Source organism: Filicampus tigris, chromosome 12 (genome assembly GCF_054856515.1).
Source record: "Filicampus tigris isolate MCC_2025a chromosome 12, RoL_Ftig_1.0, whole genome shotgun sequence".
Lineage (NCBI taxonomy): Eukaryota > Metazoa > Chordata > Actinopteri > Syngnathiformes > Syngnathidae > Filicampus > Filicampus tigris.
In genome coordinates this window covers 22,091,387-22,114,422 of record NC_141228.1, presented here as the reverse complement: position 1 = coordinate 22,114,422, position 23,036 = coordinate 22,091,387, and the positions used below count along the sequence as shown (strand labels likewise).

At 42.5% G+C, this 23,036-nt stretch overlaps 2 protein-coding genes across 4 annotated transcripts in view; both read left to right on the top strand.

Annotated features, from left to right (window-relative positions):
* The first annotated feature begins 1,008 nt into the window (after positions 1-1,008).
* Positions 1,009-14,978, top strand: ndnf (neuron-derived neurotrophic factor). Its single transcript, XM_086048507.1, has 4 exons — positions 1,009-1,169; positions 8,002-8,205; positions 9,156-9,280; positions 11,396-14,978. The coding sequence occupies exons 2-4, from the start codon at positions 8,003-8,005 to the stop codon at positions 12,778-12,780; spliced, it is 1,713 nt and encodes a 570-aa protein (XP_085904633.1). The 5' UTR covers positions 1,009-1,169; position 8,002; the 3' UTR covers positions 12,781-14,978.
* Positions 14,979-18,141: 3,163 nt separating this feature from the next.
* The window catches only part of prdm5 (PR domain containing 5), a 48,501-nt gene continuing 43,606 nt past the window's right edge, over positions 18,142-23,036 (top strand). For 2 of the 3 annotated variants that reach the window (XR_015088912.1, XM_086046722.1), the window contains exons 1-5: positions 18,142-18,252; positions 18,339-18,437; positions 19,814-19,897; positions 20,150-20,272; positions 22,454-22,622. Coding sequence is in view for 2 of the 3 variants with exons in the window: in XM_086046722.1 (XP_085902848.1) it covers positions 18,345-18,437; positions 19,814-19,897; positions 20,150-20,272; positions 22,454-22,622 (469 nt within the window). In the remaining variant the exon portion in view is untranslated. The remainder of the gene's footprint in view (positions 18,253-18,338; positions 18,438-19,813; positions 19,898-20,149; positions 20,273-22,453; positions 22,623-23,036) is intronic. The other variant, XM_086046723.1, reaches the window with a different exon arrangement.

Sequence of the window (23,036 nt, the reverse complement as noted above, 5' to 3'; positions counted from 1 at the left end):
CTTCATTCTCGTTTTTGCATAATTTAAACTTAAAATGACACATTTTTATTGTTTACCTTTTGACTCAGCATGAGACTCGGGATTGTTTTATTGTGTTTTCTGTTTTTTTTTTAAATTCATTTATTGTTTTTAATATGTCTTAGTTTTTATTTTATTTGGTCAGATTTTGACTTAATTTGTATGCAGCTATATGGTGGTTGTGAAAGTGCTCTATAAATGAAGTTCGGTTTAGTTGAGAGTAAAACAGCAATTTTACTCTTGTTATATTGCAAATTTCTGGTCAAATTACAAATTCATTTTTGAAAATTATGAAGATAGTGTCATAAAATAAAGTTGTCATTGTAAAGTTAAATATTCATTCTTGTAAAATAGCAATTCCCCCAAAATAGTAATATAAATGAATATTCCATCCCTGTACACCCCCCGCCCCCCACACTTTTTAACATCGTGTTGTCTTCCGTGACGTTGAAAAACATAATTAGCCAAAATGGGCAAAGTAAAGACTAGTAAGCACACATATCTGTTTGAAAAGTTACACACTCCCGAAAAGCACATACAGTGAAGTCCTGCCCTTAAAAACGAAAATTCCAGAGTAACTGAGGCACGCGCAAAAAGATTTGGAATTGCCTATAGATGCCACAAGATGGCGGCAAAGCAATTTTTTTTCCCCTATTAGACAAGGATATGGCCTTATTTCAACATAGTTGTTTGGCACTAATATGCAACCAGACCCCCCCCAAAAATATGCGAATTTGCCCATTTTATTTCGGGGGACCCATCCTCTGTTATCCTCAGCAATAGACTTCCATCCAGGAATGGAGAATTCTTACTTGGCTACCTCCCACCCTTAGGATACTCGTGCCACCACCACTTTCTCTCTTTCCACGAGTGGGCTGGCGCGTCCAATCCACTGGAGGTCTCCGGGGCGGCGGGGGAGGGACGCATGCACGCGGGATACCCTCTCACCCACTCACTCGCTCCTCTCCCTCATTCTCGCTTGGCTCCCACGCAGGCACACACGACACACTGAAAGAGAGGGAGAGAGAGAGAGAGAGAGAGAGAGAGAGAGAGAGAGAGAGAGTGTCAGTGTGAGGGAGAGGACTACTGCCGTGGAACAGGAACTTTTTCTTCCGTGGAGCACAACATCCATCGGCTGGTTCTTTCAAAAGGTAACTTTTGTCTTCTTTGCATCTGTGCTGCGTTCAAACGACTTCTTCTCGTGGGATCTTTTTTCAGGCTTCTCCAAGTGCTCGTTCAAAAAGAGAGGAGAGGAAGTGGCTTCTTTTGGTTTTTGTTATTTGCTCAAGTTTGCATCTCCGGGACCCCCCCCCCCCAAAAAAAAAGAAAAGAAAAGATGGACGTTTGAAAGAGTTAAGACGCGACTCGCACGCAGACTTTGACGAGTGGAGTTTGCAGGCAAGGTTTAGATTCGTCACTTTGGTAATGTTTCAAATGTGGAGTCTGAACGCAACATTGGGGTTTTTCATTCAATTGCGGAGCTTGAACGCAACACGAGTGCTTTGAATCACAATTGTTGGTTTGATCTGTGCGCAGAGTTTGAATTGCGGAGCCTGGACGCAGCACTAAGTGTTTTTCATTCAAGAAATTACAACTTTGAAGCGAGCATTCTGAACGCACCAAAGGTGATTGAATTTATGAAATCACTTTTTCAGTTTGCTCTCAAAAGTTTGACTTACGCAGTCACTGAACTCACCAATAGTGTATTAAAAAAAAAAAGATTTTGATTTGCGGATCTTGAACGCAACACCAGTGTTTTAACTCACTGACAAATTTAGAAATTAAACTGCAGACACTGAATGCATCACTAATTGTTTTCATTCAAGAAATGACATTGTTGACTTGATGAGCGTGAACGCACCTCGCCTTAAGTGTTTTGATTTATGAAAGGACTTTGATTTCAATTTGTACATAAAACGGGACTTGATGACCATCAACGCACCTCCGTTGATTTAATTCAAGAAATCTCGTTGTGGATTTGTGGACCATTAGTACCACTAATGTTCAAATCTAAGAAATACTGTACATTTGTGGAGCTTCAAACCGTGAATGCAACATGCAAATGTTCTGATTGATGAAATCACTCAGTTTTAAACCTGCATTGTAAAGTTTGAATTGGACCCTGAATGCACCATGAATTATTTATTCATGAAATCACTGTGTTTTTAGTTTACAGTATACTGGTTAGCACCTCCGTCTCACAGTTTTGAGGTTGTTGGTCTGAATCCGGGCTTCGGACCTGTACCTGATTTGCGTTTTCTCCGGGTAATGCAGTTTCCTCCCACATTTCATGGACAAGAATGGATGGATGTATATTCATTGAAAATGAATAAAATTTTATTGAATGTCTAAGGAAATAAGCATTTTGTTCATAACTCATTGACAGCCAGCAATTTTGTGCAACAAAAAGTGCATTTTGTCTGATCTTTCAAGACCCACAGAAGGTTATGTTCTGTGACAATATAAGTAGATAATCTATCATAAGAAAGAATAGACTCTCTCCATTCACCTGAAAATTAAAAGTTTGTTTCTCGCTTTTCCCGTTCTTTAGTAATTCACAGTTGTACACGGATTGGTTAGACCCAAAAACGCTGGTTTCTGACCAAAAAGCAGAGATAATCTTTGTGAAAAGAGATGTGACTTATGTGATGTGATGTGATAATATTTTTTGATTTTGTGACACCTCAAATTTCGAAACAACAACAAAAAAAACAAAAACGAGAAAGGGCTTTTGATGGCAAAAGAATTTATTTACAGATACGCTGTACAACTAAAAAAAATCGCCATGAGTGACATTGACTCACCGCCTGGCTTGAGTTGAACAACAGTGGCTTTTTTACACGCCGTTTGCCATTCACTCCACGAATTGTGCATACTTTCTTTATACCACGTATAAACATGCATCGTTGGAGTTTCAGGTGCTAAAACGTGTTGCCATTTCTCTCCCTCCTACTCGACAATGACAAGCCGAGATTCACCCCCAAATCTTTATCTCCTACTCAAAAGCTCTGCTGATTGCAAATCCAAAGCGATACAATGTCGCCATCTACAGGGCTCTGTTAGTCATCCTGAATTTCACAGATGAGTTATGCCCGACCCCCTTGCACGCCAGCCTGTTCAATAACGTACTTGACGAATATCGTCGGCGGCAGTTGGCGCATATAAACGTCCTCGTCTGTGAATGAGTTAACAGCGCACCCGTCATATTCCAAAACGAAATGTCATTTGACTTGAGCTATGCAGTCCACTATATCAAACTCCCTCTATAGTGGTTATGAAGTAGGGAGTGGGGATTGCTTCCCTGCACCCTAATCACCGCAAAGGGATTTGTAGTGCACATTTTAAGGAACAAACTATGTCCAGTATATAAAAAAATCCCCAACTAGTGATTAGGGAAGAGGCAATGACTGAGTGTCGCAGGTTGCATGGGTGGGTGGGAGAGGAGGAGGTCGTGAGGGGTGGGGTGTTGGTTGGGGGTGGGGGGGGTGAATAAGTGAGTTTGGTAGTGGGGGGTGAGGCCACAATGAATGATGAACAAGACAAAAAAAGAGTAAAAGTGCTGAAATGGAAAAGGTCGGCATGGCGTAGCGTAACTAAAGCCACATTTGCATCTGAAAACTTGCCGCTGAAAGAAATTCCGACAGTGTTGCTGCTGTTATTGTCGGTCGGGGCTGCGCTAAGGCGAAGCGCTGTTGCCTAAATCCGTCATTCTCAAAGTGGACTGTGTGAAGAATCACCGGATTAAATGTCACAACTATGCATAATGTGAGTGCTTTAATCCAGGGCGGGGCATTTGTTAAGAACAATTCAGTCGTATTTAACTTTTTAAGTGCAATACTGTTACAGTCACCGTGTGCTTTGGACAACTGTTTTGCAAACACCAATATAGGTGCAATTTGTATTTAACTCATGTGTAATACAGTTGCATATATATATATATATATATAGCCTGTATTTGTAGATGGCATATGATGTGATATGCTTTGGATCATGTCCTGTTACTTTCTACAGCGTGTTGGATAAACAGATAAACACATGTTGGATACATGATGTGGTATGCTTTGGATAATGATCTGTTCCTTAGATAGACAGGTAGGACGTATGATGCTGGATGCTTTGGATCATGGCATAAATGCTAAATGGATGCGTGTATGGATGGAGGGATAATTCTTCTAAGTCCCAAGCCTCATTCATTGGGCGAAGCCAGTCATTGAGCAGAGTCAGGGATAGAGTGTGCCTTTTCCCACGAGGCTCCCCTCAACTTGGCTGTTTGGGGACGACTCTCTTTCCCATGGGCCATCCTCCCTTAGCCGGGGCCACAAAGCCACCACATCACTCGGACGGCCCTCCCTCCTGCCTTGCCTCCCTTTCCCTGCATGGATTTTTCAGGAAAAAAAAGCTGAAAAATTGGCTCCAAAAAAATAGAAACTTGTAAAAAAAAAAAACTGGAAAAAAAAGCTAGAAAAAAAAAATCACACAAAAAATGTCAAAAGCTCACAAAAATTACCCTAAAACAACAACAACAACAGAGAAAAGGGTGACAAAACATACATACATACAAAGTATGTAGACACACAAATACTGTCAAAAGTCAACTCAAATACACTGAAAAAAGTTTTGGTTGAATTTACTTATCTGCATCCAGATGCATTTTTTAAGTAGACTATACATCTACTTAAAAAATAATATCCGGATCCAAATGATTTTATTTTATTGCAACCACTTGACAAAATCAAACTAAATAAATGCAACACAATTTTTTCCCAGTGTATATGACAATCCACTCCACCTTCCTGCCCTCCCTGAATGACATTTTGACGCCAGCCGACCCCACGGTACGCAGCGACGTTCCAAAATGCGGCGCTAAGCGCAGAGCAAGGGAAGGGAAAAATTCGGGAGCTCTGGATGATTGTTTGGGATGGCACGGGGACAGCCATGACGCCAAGATACGCAACCGACAACTTGTTCGCTGTCATGGATCTTGAAGCCTTACTTAGTGTTCATTTTCAAAGCGGGTTGAGGAGCATCCAAGAGGAGCAGGCACTCGTCTTCCTCCAAACGGCACCCTGGCACCCAAATCTGCCTGCAGGAAAGGAAAACACGTCAGGCTTGCGATGCGGCTGGACGCAATGCAAAATGTCTTTATTTGACTTGAAATCAAACTGTATTTTTATTCTGGTAATGAATTCCATGTGGCTGCGAGCAGGATTAGTTTCCATCCTGATGAGGAGCTGGAGGGAGAGTTGAAGTGACAGAGGGGGTCAGAGCCACTTTGTTAGCATGGTAAAATGGATAGAAATGTGACAAAAAAACTACCCCCCGACGAATGAAAAGAAAAAAAGGATTTTCACGGCAACACCCCCCCTCAAAAAAACAGGCAAAATATAGACAAAAATAGGACTACATTTGGGGAAAAAAACACACCGTTTTTAGTGTCTAATAAAAAACTGGTTTCAAAATATGAGGAAAAAGTAAGAAAAACATGACAAAAATGAATACAAATGTCATAAATAATGAAAGAAATTGTTAACCCCCCAAAAAAACAAACCAAAAACATTTTAAAAAATGTATTTTTTTTGTCAAAAAGCTTTGGCAAAAAAATGGAAAAAGGAACTTAGAGAAACTTGGCAAAATGGAGAAAAAAATATTTTGTTTTGTTTTTTTAAATGAGTGAAATTGACACCAGTGACAAATACCAATAAATCAGGCAAAAAGAAGAACCTCGACAAAAATCGGGAAGAAAGACAAAGCTGAAAAAAACTACACTAACCTTTCCAAATTTGATAAACTGACAAAAAAAAAAAAAAATCCAACCTGGCAAGAATGAGGAAAAAAAAAGGCGAGAGGTTGCATGACTTCATATTTTTTCAAGTTGATACTAGCGGGATAAAAGTCAGGTTGACGTTGACATGACAGAAACAGGTATACGTGTGGCAAAAAAGTTGAAAAAAAAAGTTCACAAAAATGAAAAAAAAAAAAAAAAGATAAGAAAATAATCCACAAAAATATGACAAAACTAGAACTAACTTTGGACAAAAACAACCAGAAAAAAACCCAAACAAAATATAACATTTATCCTCCCCAAAAAGTAATCAAATCCGTCAAAAACTGAGCAAACTAAAGTCTGTTTCTTGCATGGTAGTGGTTTCAAATTTGTTGAAGACGACACTAATGTGATAAAAGTTATGCTATCGTCGATTGGTCCCTGATGATGTCATTGATTTTATTTTTTTTTTGTAATTAAAAACATCACAGGAGGATCTGGTACATTTGGCATTTTATTGTGGTGTGGTTTCCAGCTCAAGAAAAGATCATTTCATTCAAATCATGACTGCAAAGTCATCTAGTTGCCTTGTAGTCCGTACAGCCGTACTACTTTGTATGTGGTATGCTTTGGATCACTAGTTATTCCTTTTAGTTCGCGAGATGCTCATGCCTTTATGAATGCCCTTAATCCCGCCCACCTTCCCCCCCCCCCAGTAAACTATCATCATACATTCTTATTTGCTCAAATGTAGCTCACAAGTTCCAGATGCATTTTTTTTTTTGTTATGTCACGCGATGACTGTATGTGTGTACGTGACTATGTTGACATAATAGTGTGTCTCAGCACGGCTGCACAGCACGTGTGCTTGTGTGTGTGTGCGAGTGTGTGTTTCCTAATGGTGATGAGTCATGACACTCAAGGCACAAATCTTAATGTGACATCGGCGCTACAAGTGAAAACGCTCCACACTTGACTGCAACATTACGAAGCCTTCTGTTATTTTTCTTTCTTTGACACTACAAATATGGTCATGCGGGGTGTGAATGTGATGCCAGGGGGGGTGCATCTGACCCCTTGCAACATGCTGCTTTTTTTTTTTTTTTTTTTTGCCATAAAGTAGATTAAACTGTAATTGCACATCCACTACAGTAGGTGGCAGTGGTGTTGTGCTTCATTTATTATTTCTTTTTTAATTTCACACAAATTAATACACTTCAAATCTTTGGTCTATGTTAATAAAATTATGATACTATTTATAGTGGTGACAGAGAGTTGGGGGGCGCACAATTTTTTCTTCTTCTAGGTGGAGGTGCAAGAGAAATATAGTTGAGAAGCACTAATAGCATAATATAGGTCAAAGCTATTTCTTTCCATCACTATGGAGAGTTGTTGGGCAAATGATGTGGTATGCTTTGGATGAGGAGTTGTTCCATTTAGTTAGCTGAAGAGGCTGTTTGCCTTTTTAAACTGCTCTCAACATTGAAGTTTGGTACAAAAAGTGGTGTTTTGTTCAAGAAGAAGTTGTGTGCGTGTGTGTGTGTGTGGGGGTGGGTGGGTGTGTGGGCGTGTGTGTGAGTGCAGTCAGCAAGGGAGAGGCTGCTTGGTTGGTGTTTTTGTTGGGTGGCTTTTTGGTTGGTTGCGTGGGTCATTTAAAGGACACGGCGTGGATGGCGGTAAAGTATCTGGCTAATCTGCCGCCATTACGCTGATTAAATCGCCAGGGATTTGGCGTTCCCATCAGCCGCAATCAATGGCTCCAAAATCAATAGGACATACGAGATCCTCTCAACAGCGCGTCCATCTGTGCGCCAACAAAAATGTCAATAAATGTTAAACGACACGGATTTGGGGGATTTTTAAAAAGCGGTTTATGAACCTGCTGTGGTTGCCCTCCTTCACGCATCCGTGTTTTAAAATTTAATCCCTCCGTCCGCTTGGTCGCTCGCCATCCTTTCACTTTTTATCAGTCACGCAATAGCTAATCTGTTACTCACGCGTAGCGTTAATTAAGGTCTCGCATCCGCAAGGCAAAAAAATTATACAAATATAGCTTCAAATAAATAAGAGACTGATTTTGCTCGTGTCAAAAAATGAGCCTGAAAAAAACTTTTTTCAAGCCATGCTAGCTGTTGTGAGCATTGCTTTGCCAAGAGCGAAGCTAAAACTGATGATGCTAAATTGATGAAAGTTGACAATTTATCCCATGTGTGTTCCAGAATGAGGCAGTGTAAAGGCTGGAGGAGTGGGCTGCTGCTGCTCGTTCTACTGGGGGTTGTGGGGACTTTGGCGCAGAAGCTGCCCACGCGAGATGAGGGACTTTTCCAGATGCAGATCAGAGACAAATCCATTTTCCACGACTCGTCCGTCATTCCCGATGGAGCCGAGATCAGTGGCTACCTCTTCAGGGACACGCCCAAAAGGTAAAAATCACAAAAATAACTTTGGTAAATTCATAAAAAAATATATGGCTGCACACAATATTGTGGAGTGACCACATGTTAGCATCAAATGGAAAAAAAAGACCATTATGAAGAAATGGAGAGAAATAGGAAGAAGACCGGGCATAGAAAATGTGTTGTATACCTCACAGGAAGATTAACGTGGATGCATACAACATTGTGGAGCGACATGTCAGTATTTACTTAAAACAGGGACTGTCAGAAATAACATAAACAAGGACACACACAACATTGCGGAGTGACCACATATCAGAGTCCCCTGAAAATAAAAACGCACGAATGAAAGAGAAATGTAAACAAACTGCGAGCACTAAAGCAGACCTCACAGATGTGTTGCTACAAATAACGTAAACATTGACGCACACAACACTGTGGAGTGAACAAATATCACTGCGTATTTGGAAAACGGGATTACTAAGGAGTAATGTAGAGCAATGGGAAGAATTGAAGAACATTAGGCAGTGTAAATAAGTCATGTAGCTTCCTCGGAAGGAAAACAACATTGTGTAGCCATTGGAAAAAAGGGACTGTTAATGAGAAATTGCAAGAAATGAGGCAGACTAGGTAGTAAAATGAAGTTGTGTAGCTCCCCAAAGGACAGAAACAAGGACGCACACAATGTTGTGGAGCGGCCACATATCAAAGTCTACTTTGAAAAAGGGACTATGATGAAAAAAGTGGAGAAAAACTGTCACAACTGAGGAAGACTGGTCCAAACAAATAATGGATGCGCACAACATTGTGGAGCGACCACATTCTCGAAGATCAACTTTCACACCGTGTGGCTTTACAACAAGATTAATAATTCATCTGAGAGACATTTTGACATGTGCTGCGGTTTTGGTTAGCAACACATGGGCTCAGCTCTTGACTATCCTGCTTTAAGCAAAATTCGATGCGGGTTCCTCTAGGTACTACTTTGTGGTGGAAGAAGACAACACGCCGCTATCGGTGACGGTGACACCGTGCGACGCGCCGCTGGAGTGGACGCTGACGCTGCAGGAGCTGCCCGAGGAGGCCAGCGGCGAGGCGTCAGGTAATGGACCAGGAGGAACCACGAAGCGGACCTTAATGACTAGTCTGAAGTGGAAAAGTGCGCGCGTCGGCTGGCTTTTCATTAAGTCGCTCCGTCTGACCGCTTGCGGGCCGGCTCGCCTTTAATTTGAGTCCCGGCGCGCGTGAATCAAAGCCATCGCGTCCCTTTACTTAGGCCGCCCTGATTGTTTAAAGTTGGGTCTTGCTCTGCTCGTCTGGGTCTGTCTTCCCTCCTCTTTCGTTTCCCTTTGAGCAATTCAGCTAGAGTCCTAAAGCATCCTCCGGTTCTGTTCAGTTTGATACCGTGCTATCACAGATGCTATACCAACGATACTGATGGTAGCACCATACTGTGCCAGCGATACTGATGATATCGCAATGCTTTTCCATATCACATACCTTTGTCGTTGATATCGCCAGTATCATGAATTATTGCCAGCGATACAGAGTCTATTTTGGTACTTTTCCATATCACAAAACGTTGCCATCTTTATAGATACTATACCAATACTTAGCAAAAGATACCGAGAGTATCATGATTCTTATAATTGATACCAATAGTATCACAATTGATTGCCAACGATTCAGATCGTATCATGATACTTTTCCGCATCATTTAACTTTGCCAACAATACTGATAGTATCATGATACTTTGCCAACCTTATCATACCGTGACGATGATATAGACAGTATCACAATACTCTTCATATCACGGAACTTTGCCAATGAAATTGATTGAAGTTGATTGCCAGCCTTACAGACAGCTTTACAATACTGTGCCAATTGTACACATAGTATCACAATACTTGAATAGAATGAATAGGTGGAAACCGTGCCAAGGAAATCAATATTTTCACAATACTTGGCCAACATTATAGATTTCCGTAGGGATAGCATGTTATGATACTTTTCCGATTACACCGATAGCGCAACGTTTTATTGAGAGCAATGCAAATCGTATCATGACACTTTTCCATATGAGCATCTGACGGTAATACACAGTAGGTGAACACCTGGCCGAATGTCACATCTGACCTCATCCAGATGATTTATTGCTTGCGCTCACTGTTGATGACTTGTTCCTGGCATGAAAAGGAGCACAGTTGCTTCCTTAAGTGGAGCAAGCATTTCAAATTTGGACTGGGGAGTTTGTTCTCATGGCCGTGCTGGGAGCAGATCAGTGGAGCGTTAATTTTTAGTACACCGCCGAGAACACTCTCCGGTTGACAAACATAATATTATGGTTTCTCTAGCAAGAGCTTGAACTGTTTCCGAAGCCACAAGGCGCTCCTTTGTAGCCAAGGCCAAGTCAACGACATGGGCTCTGATCTTTTTGGGATGTTTGCAGTGAAAACACGGCGAGCGTGTTTGCGGATAATTGTAACGCGTGAGGCTTCCTCGTCATCTCGCTGCATCCAAACTTCAACGGAACGAGGAAGGAAAAACTCCTCGCGTCAGGGATACCAGCACTGCCGTATCGAGATACTTTGCCAACAATACAAATAGTTTCACAATACTTTGCCAATGACACTGATAATATGGAAAAAACCTTGCCAACGATACCAATAGTAAGTAGTTATACAGTAGGTAGTATGAGCAGCAGTTTGCTTTTGTTATTTTATCCCATTACTTTGCCAACTTCTACATGTATGTGTCAATCATCAAGAAACTTTGCAAGAGACAGCGATAGTATCACACTAATTTATCATTGATACCGATAGTATTACAATACTTTCCCAACGACACTGCTATTAATGCTACTGTGCCAACAATACTGATAGTATCACGATACGTTCACAAGGATACCGATATTAGCACAATTCTTTTTCAATGATATCAATAGTATCACGATATGTTTCCAAAGTCACTGATAATATCACAGTCGTTTGCCAGCAATACTGATTGTATCACGACATATTTCCGCCGTAAAATTGTACCAACAGTAACGATTGTGTCAAGATACTTTGCTAACCATTCCAATGGTTTGGCAAAGTATTGCCATTAGCGTCGTAAAACTTTGCCAACAATACCGGTGATATCGCAGTACTTTACCGACAACACTGACACTGACACTGACCGTATCACTAAATATTGTTGCGCCTGTGTTGTTTTCAGGCGAGCCCGAACCGTTGGACCAACAGAAGCAGCAGGTGACGGTGGACGAGGGCACGGAGCTGTTTACCTACAAGGGCAACGACGTGGAGTCCTACGTGGCCACCAGCACGCCGTCCGGCCTCTACCAGCTGGAGCTGCTGTCCACCGAAAAGGACAGCAACTTCAAGGTGTACGGCTCCACCACACCAGAGTCCGACCAGCCCTACCCGGAGCTGCCCTACGACCCTCGCGTGGATGTCACCTCGCTGGGTCGCACCACCGTCACCCTGGCCTGGAAGCCCACGCCCACCGGCTTCCTGATGGGCCAGCCGGTGCAGTACTGCGTGGTCATCAACAAGGAGCACAACTTCAAGAGCATGTGTGCGGCCGAGGCCAAGATTGGCGCCGACGACGCCTTCATGCTGGCGCCCAAGCCGGGCAGGGACTTCAGTCCGTTCGACTTCGCCCACTTCGGCTTCGTCCCGCCCGGCAAAGACCGAGGCCCGATGAGCAACAAGATCTCGCGGGCGTACCCGGCCAGGCCCAAAATGTCGGACATTCACAAGTTGTGCATCGGAAACAAAAACATCTTCACCGTCTCCGACCTGAAGCCTGATACGCAGTACTACTTTGACGTGTTCGCCGTCAACTCGGCCACCAACACTAGCACGGCCTACGTGGGCACTTTTGCCCGCACCAAGGAAGAAGCCCGACAGAAGACGGTGGAACTCAAGGACGGCAAAGTGTCGGATGTGTTCATCAAGAGAAAAGGCAGCAAGTTCCTTCGCTTCGCCCCCGTGTCGTCGCACCAGCGGGTGACGCTTTTCGTGCACGCCTGCTTGGACGCCGTACAGGTGCAGGTGAGGCGCGACGGCAAGCTGCTGCTCTCGCAAAACGTGGAGGGCGTGCGACAGTTCCAACTGCGCGGCAAGCCCAAGGCCAAGTACCTGATCCGCCTTCGGGGGAGCCGCAAGGGCGCGTCCACCCTGAAGGTGCTGGCCACCACCCGAGCGGGCAGCAAGCAGCCTTTCCCGTCCCTGCCCGAGGACACCCGCATCAAAGCCTTCGACAAGCTGCGGACGTGCTCCTCCGTCACCGTGGCCTGGCTGGGAACGCAAGAACGGAACAAATACTGCGTGTACCGCAAGGAAGTGGCCGACGACTACGGTGAGGAGCAGAGGCGGCGCGAGCAGAACCGCTGCGCCGGGCCTGAGACGCGGCGCAAGTCGGAGAAGGTCCTTTGCAAGTACTTCTACAGCCCCAACCTGCAGAAGGCGGTGACCACGGAGACGGTCGCGGGGTTGGAGCCCGGAAAGAGCTACCTGCTGGACGTCTACGTGGTGGCGCACAGCGGCCACTCAGTCAAGTACCAGAGCAAACTGGTGAAAACGAGGAAGTACTGCTAAAAATGACTACGCACAGAGGAAGAAATCTATTATAAATATATATATGGAATAAGTTTATTTAACTCTTTGAAAGATACACAGACTGACTACTCACTTGTGGCGGAAGACGGAACTGTTGCTGGAGACCTGTATATTTATGTTTACATTTACCCCCCACCCCCCGCCGCCCCCCACCTCGTGAGCAGGCTTGTCTTTCATCGTCGCCGCACGACTATTGACTATTGGAAATCAAAAAGCAAAAAAAAAAAAAAAAGTGACTGATTATTTTGTTATGTTTTGGGGGTTTTGTTTTGTGGAACACACAAACACAAAAGAAAAGTCACATTCACCAGTTCTGAGGGTTCTAATCCGGGCATTCCTGTGTGGAGTTCTCTCCATGCTTGCATGGGTTAGAATCTGGGTCGTTCCATGCCAAATCACCCTCAAAAAATCTGAAAATGTTAAGCAAGCAGATTTTGATTTCATTGAAACTTGGTGTACTTATGGATAGTGATGGCACAACACAAAACCTCAAATTTGAGGTCAATCGGAGCAGGGGTTTGGGAGCTACGGCCCACCGAATCGTTACATTTTCGGTCAAAAGGGGCGTGGCTGCCTTCCTTTGAAGCCTCAGGGTCACTACTGGGTCAATCTTCACAAGAGAGTTATTGTTGGAAAGGGAATTCAAGAGGGATTGCAAATATGTAATCATTTAGAAGTTTAGTGCATATTTTCGTCACTTGACATTTTGACCTTGAAATCGACCTTGTAACCTTGACATCATTTTCATGATATGTCATCTCTCACTCGTTCACTAAAATTATTTTCTGATTTTTTTTTTTGTTTAGCGGCAAAAAGGAATCTGAGAGACATTTCATGAACATTTTTGTCAGGTCATGTGATCCACAAGGTTGCAGATTTGGAATCCTTGTTGAATTCGCTTTCCAACAACGCCTGCTTCGTGAACATTGACCCAGTAGTTCTCGGGGAGGCAGCCACGCCCCTTTTTGACGAAAACGTCAACAATCGGCAAGCCGTAGCTCTCACTCCCTTGCTCTGATTGACCTAAAATTTGAGATTTAGCGCTGTGCAATCATTATCAACAAGTACACCAAGGTTCATTGAAATCAAATCTGCTTGGTTAAACCCACAGGGTGATCTGGCATGGAAAGACTCTACTGCAGTTGAAACAGTACTTCTTCTTTTACCAGTCTTTTTTTTTTTTTTTACACAAGTATCTGTACTTCGACTTCCAGCGTGTGACTACTTTTCCACCACTGCACGACACAATCAGTCCAGACCACGATCGCTAGTCATCAAGTGATCCACCCGCCGTGTTATATCAAAGACAAATGTGTTTGAAGTGTTATTGTACAGTTTCGCCTCACTATCTCGCAGATTTTTAAGCGATCGTTTTTGTTGTATAATGACTTATTGTGATGCCCTTGCATGCGGGAAAGGACAGCCACAGTCGCCGATGCACTTTTCAGCCATCAGTGAAATGGCGGGAGAACAGTAAAACACATAAGCGCTGCTGCTGTCGGCCACAGCTCACGCAGAGACACTCAGATGGAGACTCTCGGCTATGTTACAATACGTACGGTATTTTCTGTACATTTTATGCTGGCAATTTTTTTCGTTTGTGTTCAAATTTGTACAATGTGTTAAAAAAAAGTGTGTTTCGATGTGTTCAAAGCATGTGTTAAGGGTAAACCTATGAGATATCTTTTATACTATACAGTCTCTCTATATTTCATTTTGTGAACGTGCAAAAGCACAACATTTTCATTTGTTGTTTAGTGCTAGATTATAAAAACAAATGAGAAAATAATCAGTCACTTTTTCATTTTTGGGATTTTCGCTGGCCAACCGAAAAGAGGAAGAAAGAATGATCCACGGATTGAGGACGCTATCTTGTACAGACATCTCGCTGCCGATTCTCCACCAAGTTGAACCAGGACTTTTAAATTATTTTATACTTTTTTTTTCTCTCTGTGTCTTTCTCTCAATGACGTGTTACCATGACATTCCCTTGTGTAATCGCTCTCTTGTAACTGTGTCCCGTGCTTGCCGATGTCGTGTTGTTATCACTGTATCAATGTGCGCGCGTGTGCGTTGTGTGCGTGCGATGGCCCGAATGTGTGCGCGAGTGTGTGTCACGTGTACAGAGTTGTCCTGCCAATATTCATGTACATAAACACTAAATATAGAAGACGTAATCCCTGTGTCACCCCGGGTGTCGTGTTCTTTTCGCCGGAGCGCGGTCGAGATGAAAGCGACTCATGTTTATGTTGAACGTGATAGTCCGCAGAGACATTTGAAATGATCGCAAGGATCATGTCAGACAAGTCACCTTGACACGTTCAACAACGTACCGGCAAACGCAGCATTTACTTTTTGCAATCGTGTACTCTTGTAAATGTCCATGGGATTTAGGCGATCTAATTCACTCACTCAATAGTGCCCCCTGAAAAGTTAGAAAAAAAATCTGTACCCAAGACCAGTTTCACCTCTCGAAATGAAATTTGGTGGACGAAACACTTAAGGAGCCATGCCCGAAATCGGATGGGAAGTCAGCCATTTTGGTTTCAATCAGCAATTTCTCACTTCATAAAACGTGAAAATAGAAATAACAAATTCCCCCAACGCCAGTTTCACTAGTCAACATGAAATTGGGTGGACGTTTTTGTTGCAACAAGACGCACCCAAAAGGTTTCAAGGTCCCATTCTGGAAATGTAACCGAGTCAGTTATTTTGGTTTGAAGCAGCCATTTCCCGCTCTGTAACATCCCTTCAAAGGTTAAAAAAAAAAAAAAGCCCCTAGTATGAGTTTCACTCATCAACACAAAATTGAGTGGACATGTCTATCATAACAAAGCGCACAAAAAAGTCTCAAAGAGCCATGCATGAGAATGAACAGGAAGTCGGCCATTTTTGATTGAATCAGCCATTTCGCAATCAGTAATGCGCCCGTGGAAAGTTAGTTGCCCACGTTAGATGGTATAGCAAAGCAAGTTTGGCAATATACTGCCACCCATCTATCTAGGATACCTGCTTCCAAATGGGGTTTGGTTGGTTGAATTCCCTACTAGGATTTTGTCAAAGTACGAGGGCTACGATTCACCCTAAAATGGCCGCCTCAAATCACACAATTCGACTTCCTTTTCAGTTTCTAGCATCCTTGAAACTTTACTTTCCCACTGCAATCTGATTTTGTGTTGAAAGGTGAAACTGGTGACAATTTTTCTTTCCATGTTTTGGAGAATCCTTAAAACAACCTTTGGTGCTACGTGTCACTCCTGTTTGATGGTGTAGGCAGACAATCTTGCTTATTCCACCCGGACGTCCGTGTGTGACGTCATGGCGAAAAGTTCAGGTGAATGTCGTCAAGTACGCTCGGCGTCAATGGAGCGCTCCCCACTTGGAGGAAATGCTCAGAGGCTCCTGCCACCTGAATTCCATTGGCCTCCCGTTGCCCCGCAACAATGCGGAGGAGCTTCCAGGGAGCTGCCAGAGTGTCATGGGTAGCCCAGGAAAGCGCTGCTGATAAAGGCGGATGCTTGTACTCACCGCATGCGTGAATGGGAGCTATTATGCGGTCAGTTGTTGTCGGCCTCAACACACACATCCAGAAAAATAAAAGCAACAACAATTCATGTTTCACAACACTGGTTGACCTTCATTTCGCCATAGGAAATCATGCTAACTGTATCAAAATTATAAAGTACTTTTAAAACAGATTGAGCTGTTTTCAAAAGTAACAATTCCGTTCTTCAAAACAAACTGACTGACTCATTGATGTGAAAATGGTACTACAAAACAACAACAAAGTTTTCCTAACATTAGCATTGGCTCGTGTCCAGGCTGCAAAAACTGGAGCTGCAAAACAACAAGTGAGGTCCACCTTGTAATTTCTCCTGCTTCATCAGCTCTGTAATTCCCCCAAAAGACGACACAGGCTCATCCAAATGAAAACACCCATGACCTCGCCGCTTCAGGAAATGGTTTATTCGGCCTTGAAATAGGGAGTTGCAGCAAGGCGGGCGGGGGTGGCCGGGCCCCCTCCCAACGTAGCAGTATCAGGTTTGGGCCATTTGAAGGGGGGGAAAAAAATGCACACATCAATTTGGGAAAATGGTGTATGGAAGCGTTTGTGCGTTGGCCAAACGGGAGGTTTTTCCTCCAGAGAAAATATTTGCTCCATTCTGAAAGAATCTCCTCTCGGCTGTGTCCTAAACGTGATTTGTCATTTTTGGCACGGGCTGACATCAGCCGGCGGTCCGAGAAAAAGCGACGGCTGGCGGCGGTCCCAAAGAGTCCAAGTCTTGGTCGGGAACGTCTTTAATTAAGAGACAAATGCGTCTCTGTCGTCTGCTTTGTCAATTTGTTCAACGTACAGTGCCGCCCTCGTCCATCAGGCTGAAGCGGTTTGCGATGTCTGGACCGGATCTTGCTGGAGATTTATAATAAACCACGGGAGAAGTCTGTCATTTTAAAGACATTCACTTCACCGATGCCAAAGAATGTGACGCCCGTCTGTCTAAAATGAAATATAAATAGCATCATATACACTCACACTACATAGGTAAAGATGTTCAAATAATTTGGGAATTTGAGCAAGATTTGGTGTCACGCAAATCATCAGTGAACCCCAAAAGACCCAAATCTGGCGAGCTCGATTTACGAGAACACAGATCCTAACCTTAACCCGCTGAATTTGTCTCATGTCCTTCCCAAAATAAAAATGGCGCTGCCCAACTTGTGAACCAGCAAATAGCCTGCTAACTAATTAACTTTTGATGGAGGTCTGATTTGGAATAATAAAATAATGCCAATAATAACACACTCACATCAAAATGCAGGCACGTTATACAGCTTGTCAGTCTTATTTCATATGAGAATACCAATAAAATAAATACAGTAAGATCATATTTTTTTATTAAATTACCTAATACTATAATACAAATAAAACACGATAAAAATATAATAATGCAAATGTTCGATAATTCAAAATAAAAAATGTATTTTTTTTTTAGCAATGTTAACTGATCAAAATGAAATCTGATAGCATACAATAAAATCTGATAAAGAAACGATACAAGAAAATATAAATGCATCTAATTACATAATCATAATCTAAATAACTATAAGAAACTAAAAGAAAACTTGCACCTTAAAAGTAATGATAAAATATGTATGTAATATGTACAATATAACAATACTCAAAATATCAAAATGGAAATGTATCAAAATATTTAATAGAAATAAATAGAACAATCCATATTCCATGAATTTAACGATCACGATTTTGCTGAGGCGGCATTGATTGGATGCAGCAAAAGGTCCAGCTTCCAGTTACAAACTTTTTGGACCAATCAGAAGGCGTCGTTTGCCTTTCCTGCCCTGAGCCGAGTAGCAACAAGTCCGACCTGGACCGGGGTCCGGACCCGCACCTGGACTATCCCCGCCGTGGAGGACGTGAAGAAATTCTAAGTGAGAATGCTCCCTCGCCTCTGACGTCCTGCCTCCAAAACGTCCATTTTGTCGACTTTTCTGCTTTTGTTTGCCGCTCATGACAGCACACCATGTTGGGGATGTACGTGCCGGACAGATTCTCCCTCCAGTCGTCCAAAGTCCAGGATGGAATCGGTCTGTTCACGGCGCGGCGGGTCAAAAAGGTTTGTCTTAATTTCCCCACCTCGATCGAACTTTCTCGAAATCGGCGTGTTTTGTTTCGAGCTGGCCCCTCTTTTCAAAGTGGCTGTCAAACGCGGCGAGCGAGTTGTGACGTGAAGTGCCACGTCGCAACACAACTTTTTTTTGTGTGTGTGTGTTTTTTCCTCTACACTCCACCGTCACCATTTTCCCCTCTAACGTTCGCCGAGTTCTCCTTCACGACATCACTTCGACACAATTAGTCAACTTTACAGCAAATGACGTGCGAATAGGCATTTAGGGAGCATCTCCTCGCTGTTTAGTTGAAGTAGTTCTTTAAAAAAGGGGGGGAAGATGACGTGTCGGTCCCCACGCCCCCTGCCTGAAGTTTGGCAAGTTGCGTTCACTTGTTACACACAAGTGTGGGACAAATGACTTCTGCGGTGATATCCACTGCAAAATACAATATGTAATAATATTATTACGAATATGTAATATTTCGGGGTTTAATGCATATTGCTGCCACAAAAAAAAAAAAATCAAAATCGTGTAATAACGTAATATAATGTTTTAAAGGGGAAGTCAAGTGAAAGATTTGCTTAACAATAATATGTTCTATTCACCTCAGTAGTCTTCTGATGAATATTGTGTTTGTGGATTATGAATTAAGCAGCAGAAACCGATCCACCTGTTTTCATCCATCTCAGGTGGCAGCCATTTTGCCACTTGCTTTCGACTAAAAATGACATCACAGGGCCTAATGGTGCGTTCCAGGAAAGTGGGAAGTCTGAATGAAGTTATATGACATAACTTCACATAACACAATATAGTTTGTGCTAACTTCATCAATTTACTCTCAGAAATGTCTAAAATGCTTAGAAGAGAGGATATCCTTTATTTATATGAAGACGAGAAAATATGAAGGACAATCAGAATCAGACGTCTTTGTTATTTACATTCACCTGGAAGATTTGAGGTTGCAACTGCTACGAGAGGGATCAATCCGACTTCCCACCTTCCTCGAATGCATCATAAGAGCTCAGCGTACAAAACCCGATGACCAAACCCAGAATATACTAGGTGAGTCGTGATTGAACTAGTTACCTGAGCCCTGAGGCACTGTGATGTCATTTTCAGTCAACAGCAAGTGGCAAAATGGCCGCCTCCTCATATGGATGAATATAGATAAATATTGCTGCTTAATTCTTATTCCAGAAACGTAACATTAATCAGAATGCCGTGTTTAGACTAATGGGGGCTTGTAGAACATATTACTGTAAAGTAACATTTTTGGTTAGACTTCTACTTTAACGAGATATGTTATCAACTTTTATTATTGTGTGTTTAAAAAAATGTTTATTTCTGTTTCACAACGTTTTTTTTTGTTTTATCTCCAAAGGGAGAAAAGTTTGGCCCTTTCGCAGGCGAGAAGAAGCTGCCGTGCGAGCTGGATGAAAGCTCCGACACGAGACTGATGTGGGAGGTGAGTGTACGTTTTGCCATTTGGATTGTGTGTGATTTGTAGGTGAACAAGCTACTTTCTACATGTGAAGAATGCTTTGCTAGCTTCAGGCTAACACACGATGCAGATTGCCATAGACTGGTCAACAAAACTGGCATTGATACTGTGCTGATGCCTTACGATGAGATCATAATGGAAAACCTGCTTAAGGTTTTTATTGCTGTATGTTTGTATAAAGCATCACACTGTCGTGTGCTATTTTGCCCATTGCAGGTTCGTGGCAGTAAGGGTGACGTCCTGTATATCCTGGACGCCAGCAACCCGCGCTACGCCAACTGGCTGCGTTTTGTCCACCAGGCGCCCTCGCAGGAGCAGAAGAACCTGGCAGCCATTCAGGTACGTTTCCTCTCTCCAGCGGACACAATGGAGCCTTTTAATACCACTTTTAATAAGTCGCGCCAGACAATAGCGTGCTTCTCTGCTCCAGAATCGTTGTGGTGTGTACCGCATATTGTTATTATTATGATTATCCTTGTCATTTGGCAACCAAACCGATCATTATCCTTGCAAAATCTTTTTTTTTTTTGCAAAGAATTTAATCCCATTAGCTGCATCTAATGAATCCACCATAAGAGGTGGAAAAAGTATTCCCATTCTGTACTTAAGCATAAATGCAAATACTTGTTTAAAAAAAAGACTTACTTCTTCTTACTTCCCACATTGGATGTCCGGTGAGCAAAATTTTTGTTCTCAAGGACCATTAAAATGTGTATATAAATATTTATATTAACAATAAAATACACATTTTTTTGGCATGTAATTATTTTTATTTAGAAATTATCCAACCGTTAAATAATTGTCAATTGTAGGCTAAATTTTAAATGGCTTGTGCCACTAATGTATTTTTTTTGTATTGTTTACAATAAATCATGAGCTACATGAATTTAATACATTTTAATCTCCCACTTTTCCCACTTTTATTCTTTTTTTTTTTCCCCAAAAATTCTACACACTACACGCCATAGTGATGATGTGAATTTTTTTTTTTTTTTTTGGAACAAGTATTCCTGATGACAAGCTTCTCCCGAGCGCTTTTGAGCTCAGACTCAGGCGACGGTTCATCTTTCAAACCGAAGCACACAGAGCCACGATATCAAAGGAGTGGCTTCGGGACAACTCTGTCAGTGTCCTTGAGTGGCCCAGACAGAGCCCAGACTCGAATCCCATTCAACATCTCTGGGGAGCTCTCGATCATGGCTGTACACCAAAGCGCCTCAAGATAGGTGTGCCAAGCTTGTGGCATCATATTCAAAAAGCCTTGAGACTTCAATTACTGATGAAGGCGCATACAACAAATCAATACAATACAATACAATTCAATTTTATTCCATATAGCGCATTTCCCAACAGCTACAGCTGTAACAAAGCACTTTACACACAACAACAAAATAGTCATAATACAATGTGAGTATTGGTTCTTTATACTGGTGAGCCCACTTTAGAGCGCCTCATTGTTTGCCCTGAGTGTACACGTGTCACGCAGAAAAAGTCGGAAGTTTTTTTTTTTTTTTTAAAAGACTGACTTGACCGCCAGTGTGTAGTTTGGGGCTTCAGGCCAGCGTGGCTGCTTTTGGAGGTAACATACGAAAATCAAAGGTGATATATTTGAGCCTTACGACCACGCTGAGTGACAAGTGAGCGGGGTTCAAAGTTCACCAGATCAAAACCTTCAAAAAATGCCTTCATTAACTTTGTTGTCCCGAGACATCCGGCCAATGACGTCAAACCTGCATTTTGTCCAAACAGAGGGGATTTCAAATAGGCATAAATAACAATTAAGCGGCACAATAAATGTCAGCGCTGACGAAAGGCAGCACTTTACGACGCATGCGGGTGACCTCCGGGCGAACAATCACGCAGGCTATTGGGGGTATTAATGTAGTGAAGTACACCTCTTTGACCTGTTGTTTTTTCACTTTGCCGAACGATCATCTCCTCGTCACAGACACGCATGCGAAAAATGAATTAACTCAGTGACTAGTAGCTTTTTGAAATGACTAAAAGACTGTACAGTGAAACTGATTTCTAAAATGCTTAAATCACCTTAATCGAAGGAATGTGGAGGAAAAAAAGCATTGTTTGTCTTTTTAAAAGAAACAGATGTCAGTTTTCGCACTCAGCAGCCCAGAATTAGCCAGAGACCATTAAAATATCTTTGGCACTCCCCAAAAAAAAAAAAAATGTTGGCCAGTGTAATCGACGTGACAACTACTCAAAAACTGTGCTGATTAAAAAATATTTAAATAATATATATGTCTTTTGCGTCAGGAACTGTGGGATGCTCTGGGTGTTGTAAGCAGGCACGTTGTCATGGTTAAGCACATGTCAAGATGGGTCAAATTTGACCCGAACGGTATATTAAGGGCTAAAGACCCTCTTGCATTGTTTAATGGAAACTTTTTCGAGATTAGCCTTCGAGTCATCCTTGTGATCACTCCACAGCGTTGTTGTGCATCCATTTTGATGTTCCGGAGAGCTGTGCAATTTCTATCAATCAAATCAGCCTCTGGTGTTCAGGATGGCGAGAACATCTTCTACTTGGCCGTGGATGACATCGAGACGGACACGGAGCTCCTCATCGGCTTCCTGGACAGCGACATGGAGGAGGAGGAGGAGGAGGAAGAGGAGGAGGTCAGCAAAGATGAGGACGAGAGCAGCAAAGAGGCAAAGCACCTGGTTGAAATGGGTACGTTGATCATCGTTGTCCAAAATCAAAGCAGATGTTTCCAAATGACTTCTTTTGAAAAACATAATCAGTCTGCTTTTATTGAAGACTACAGAAATCTGACATTTACTCTTGAGAGGCTGAAATTGTGAGGATTTGGACATTTTGAATTAAACGAGCTCTCTAAACGCTTAATCGATTACGAAAATATTTATTGACTCATTTGATAATCGATTAGTTGCCAATATACCGTTGCAGCTCTAGCTTATGCAATACATGTCCCGTACTGTTAGCATTCCTCTCACTCATAATTGACAGGCCGAAATCCACCACCTGATCTTTATCTTCTACTCAAAAACTGTGCTGATCCTTAATCCAAATCTACCCAACGCCGCCATCTACAGACAACAGTTTGTCATTGAAGTGGTTGGCAAC

Excerpts from the sequence above, each read along its gene's own strand:
- ndnf (XM_086048507.1), top strand. The coding sequence starts at position 8,003 with ATGAGGCAGTGTAAAGGCTGGAGGAGTGGGCTGCTGCTGCTCGTTCTA. Across the intron at positions 8,206-9,155 it reads TTCAGGGACACGCCCAAAAG|GTACTACTTTGTGGTGGAAG; the intron begins GTAAAAATCACA and ends GGGTTCCTCTAG. Across the intron at positions 9,281-11,395 it reads GGCCAGCGGCGAGGCGTCAG|GCGAGCCCGAACCGTTGGAC; the intron begins GTAATGGACCAG and ends TGTTGTTTTCAG.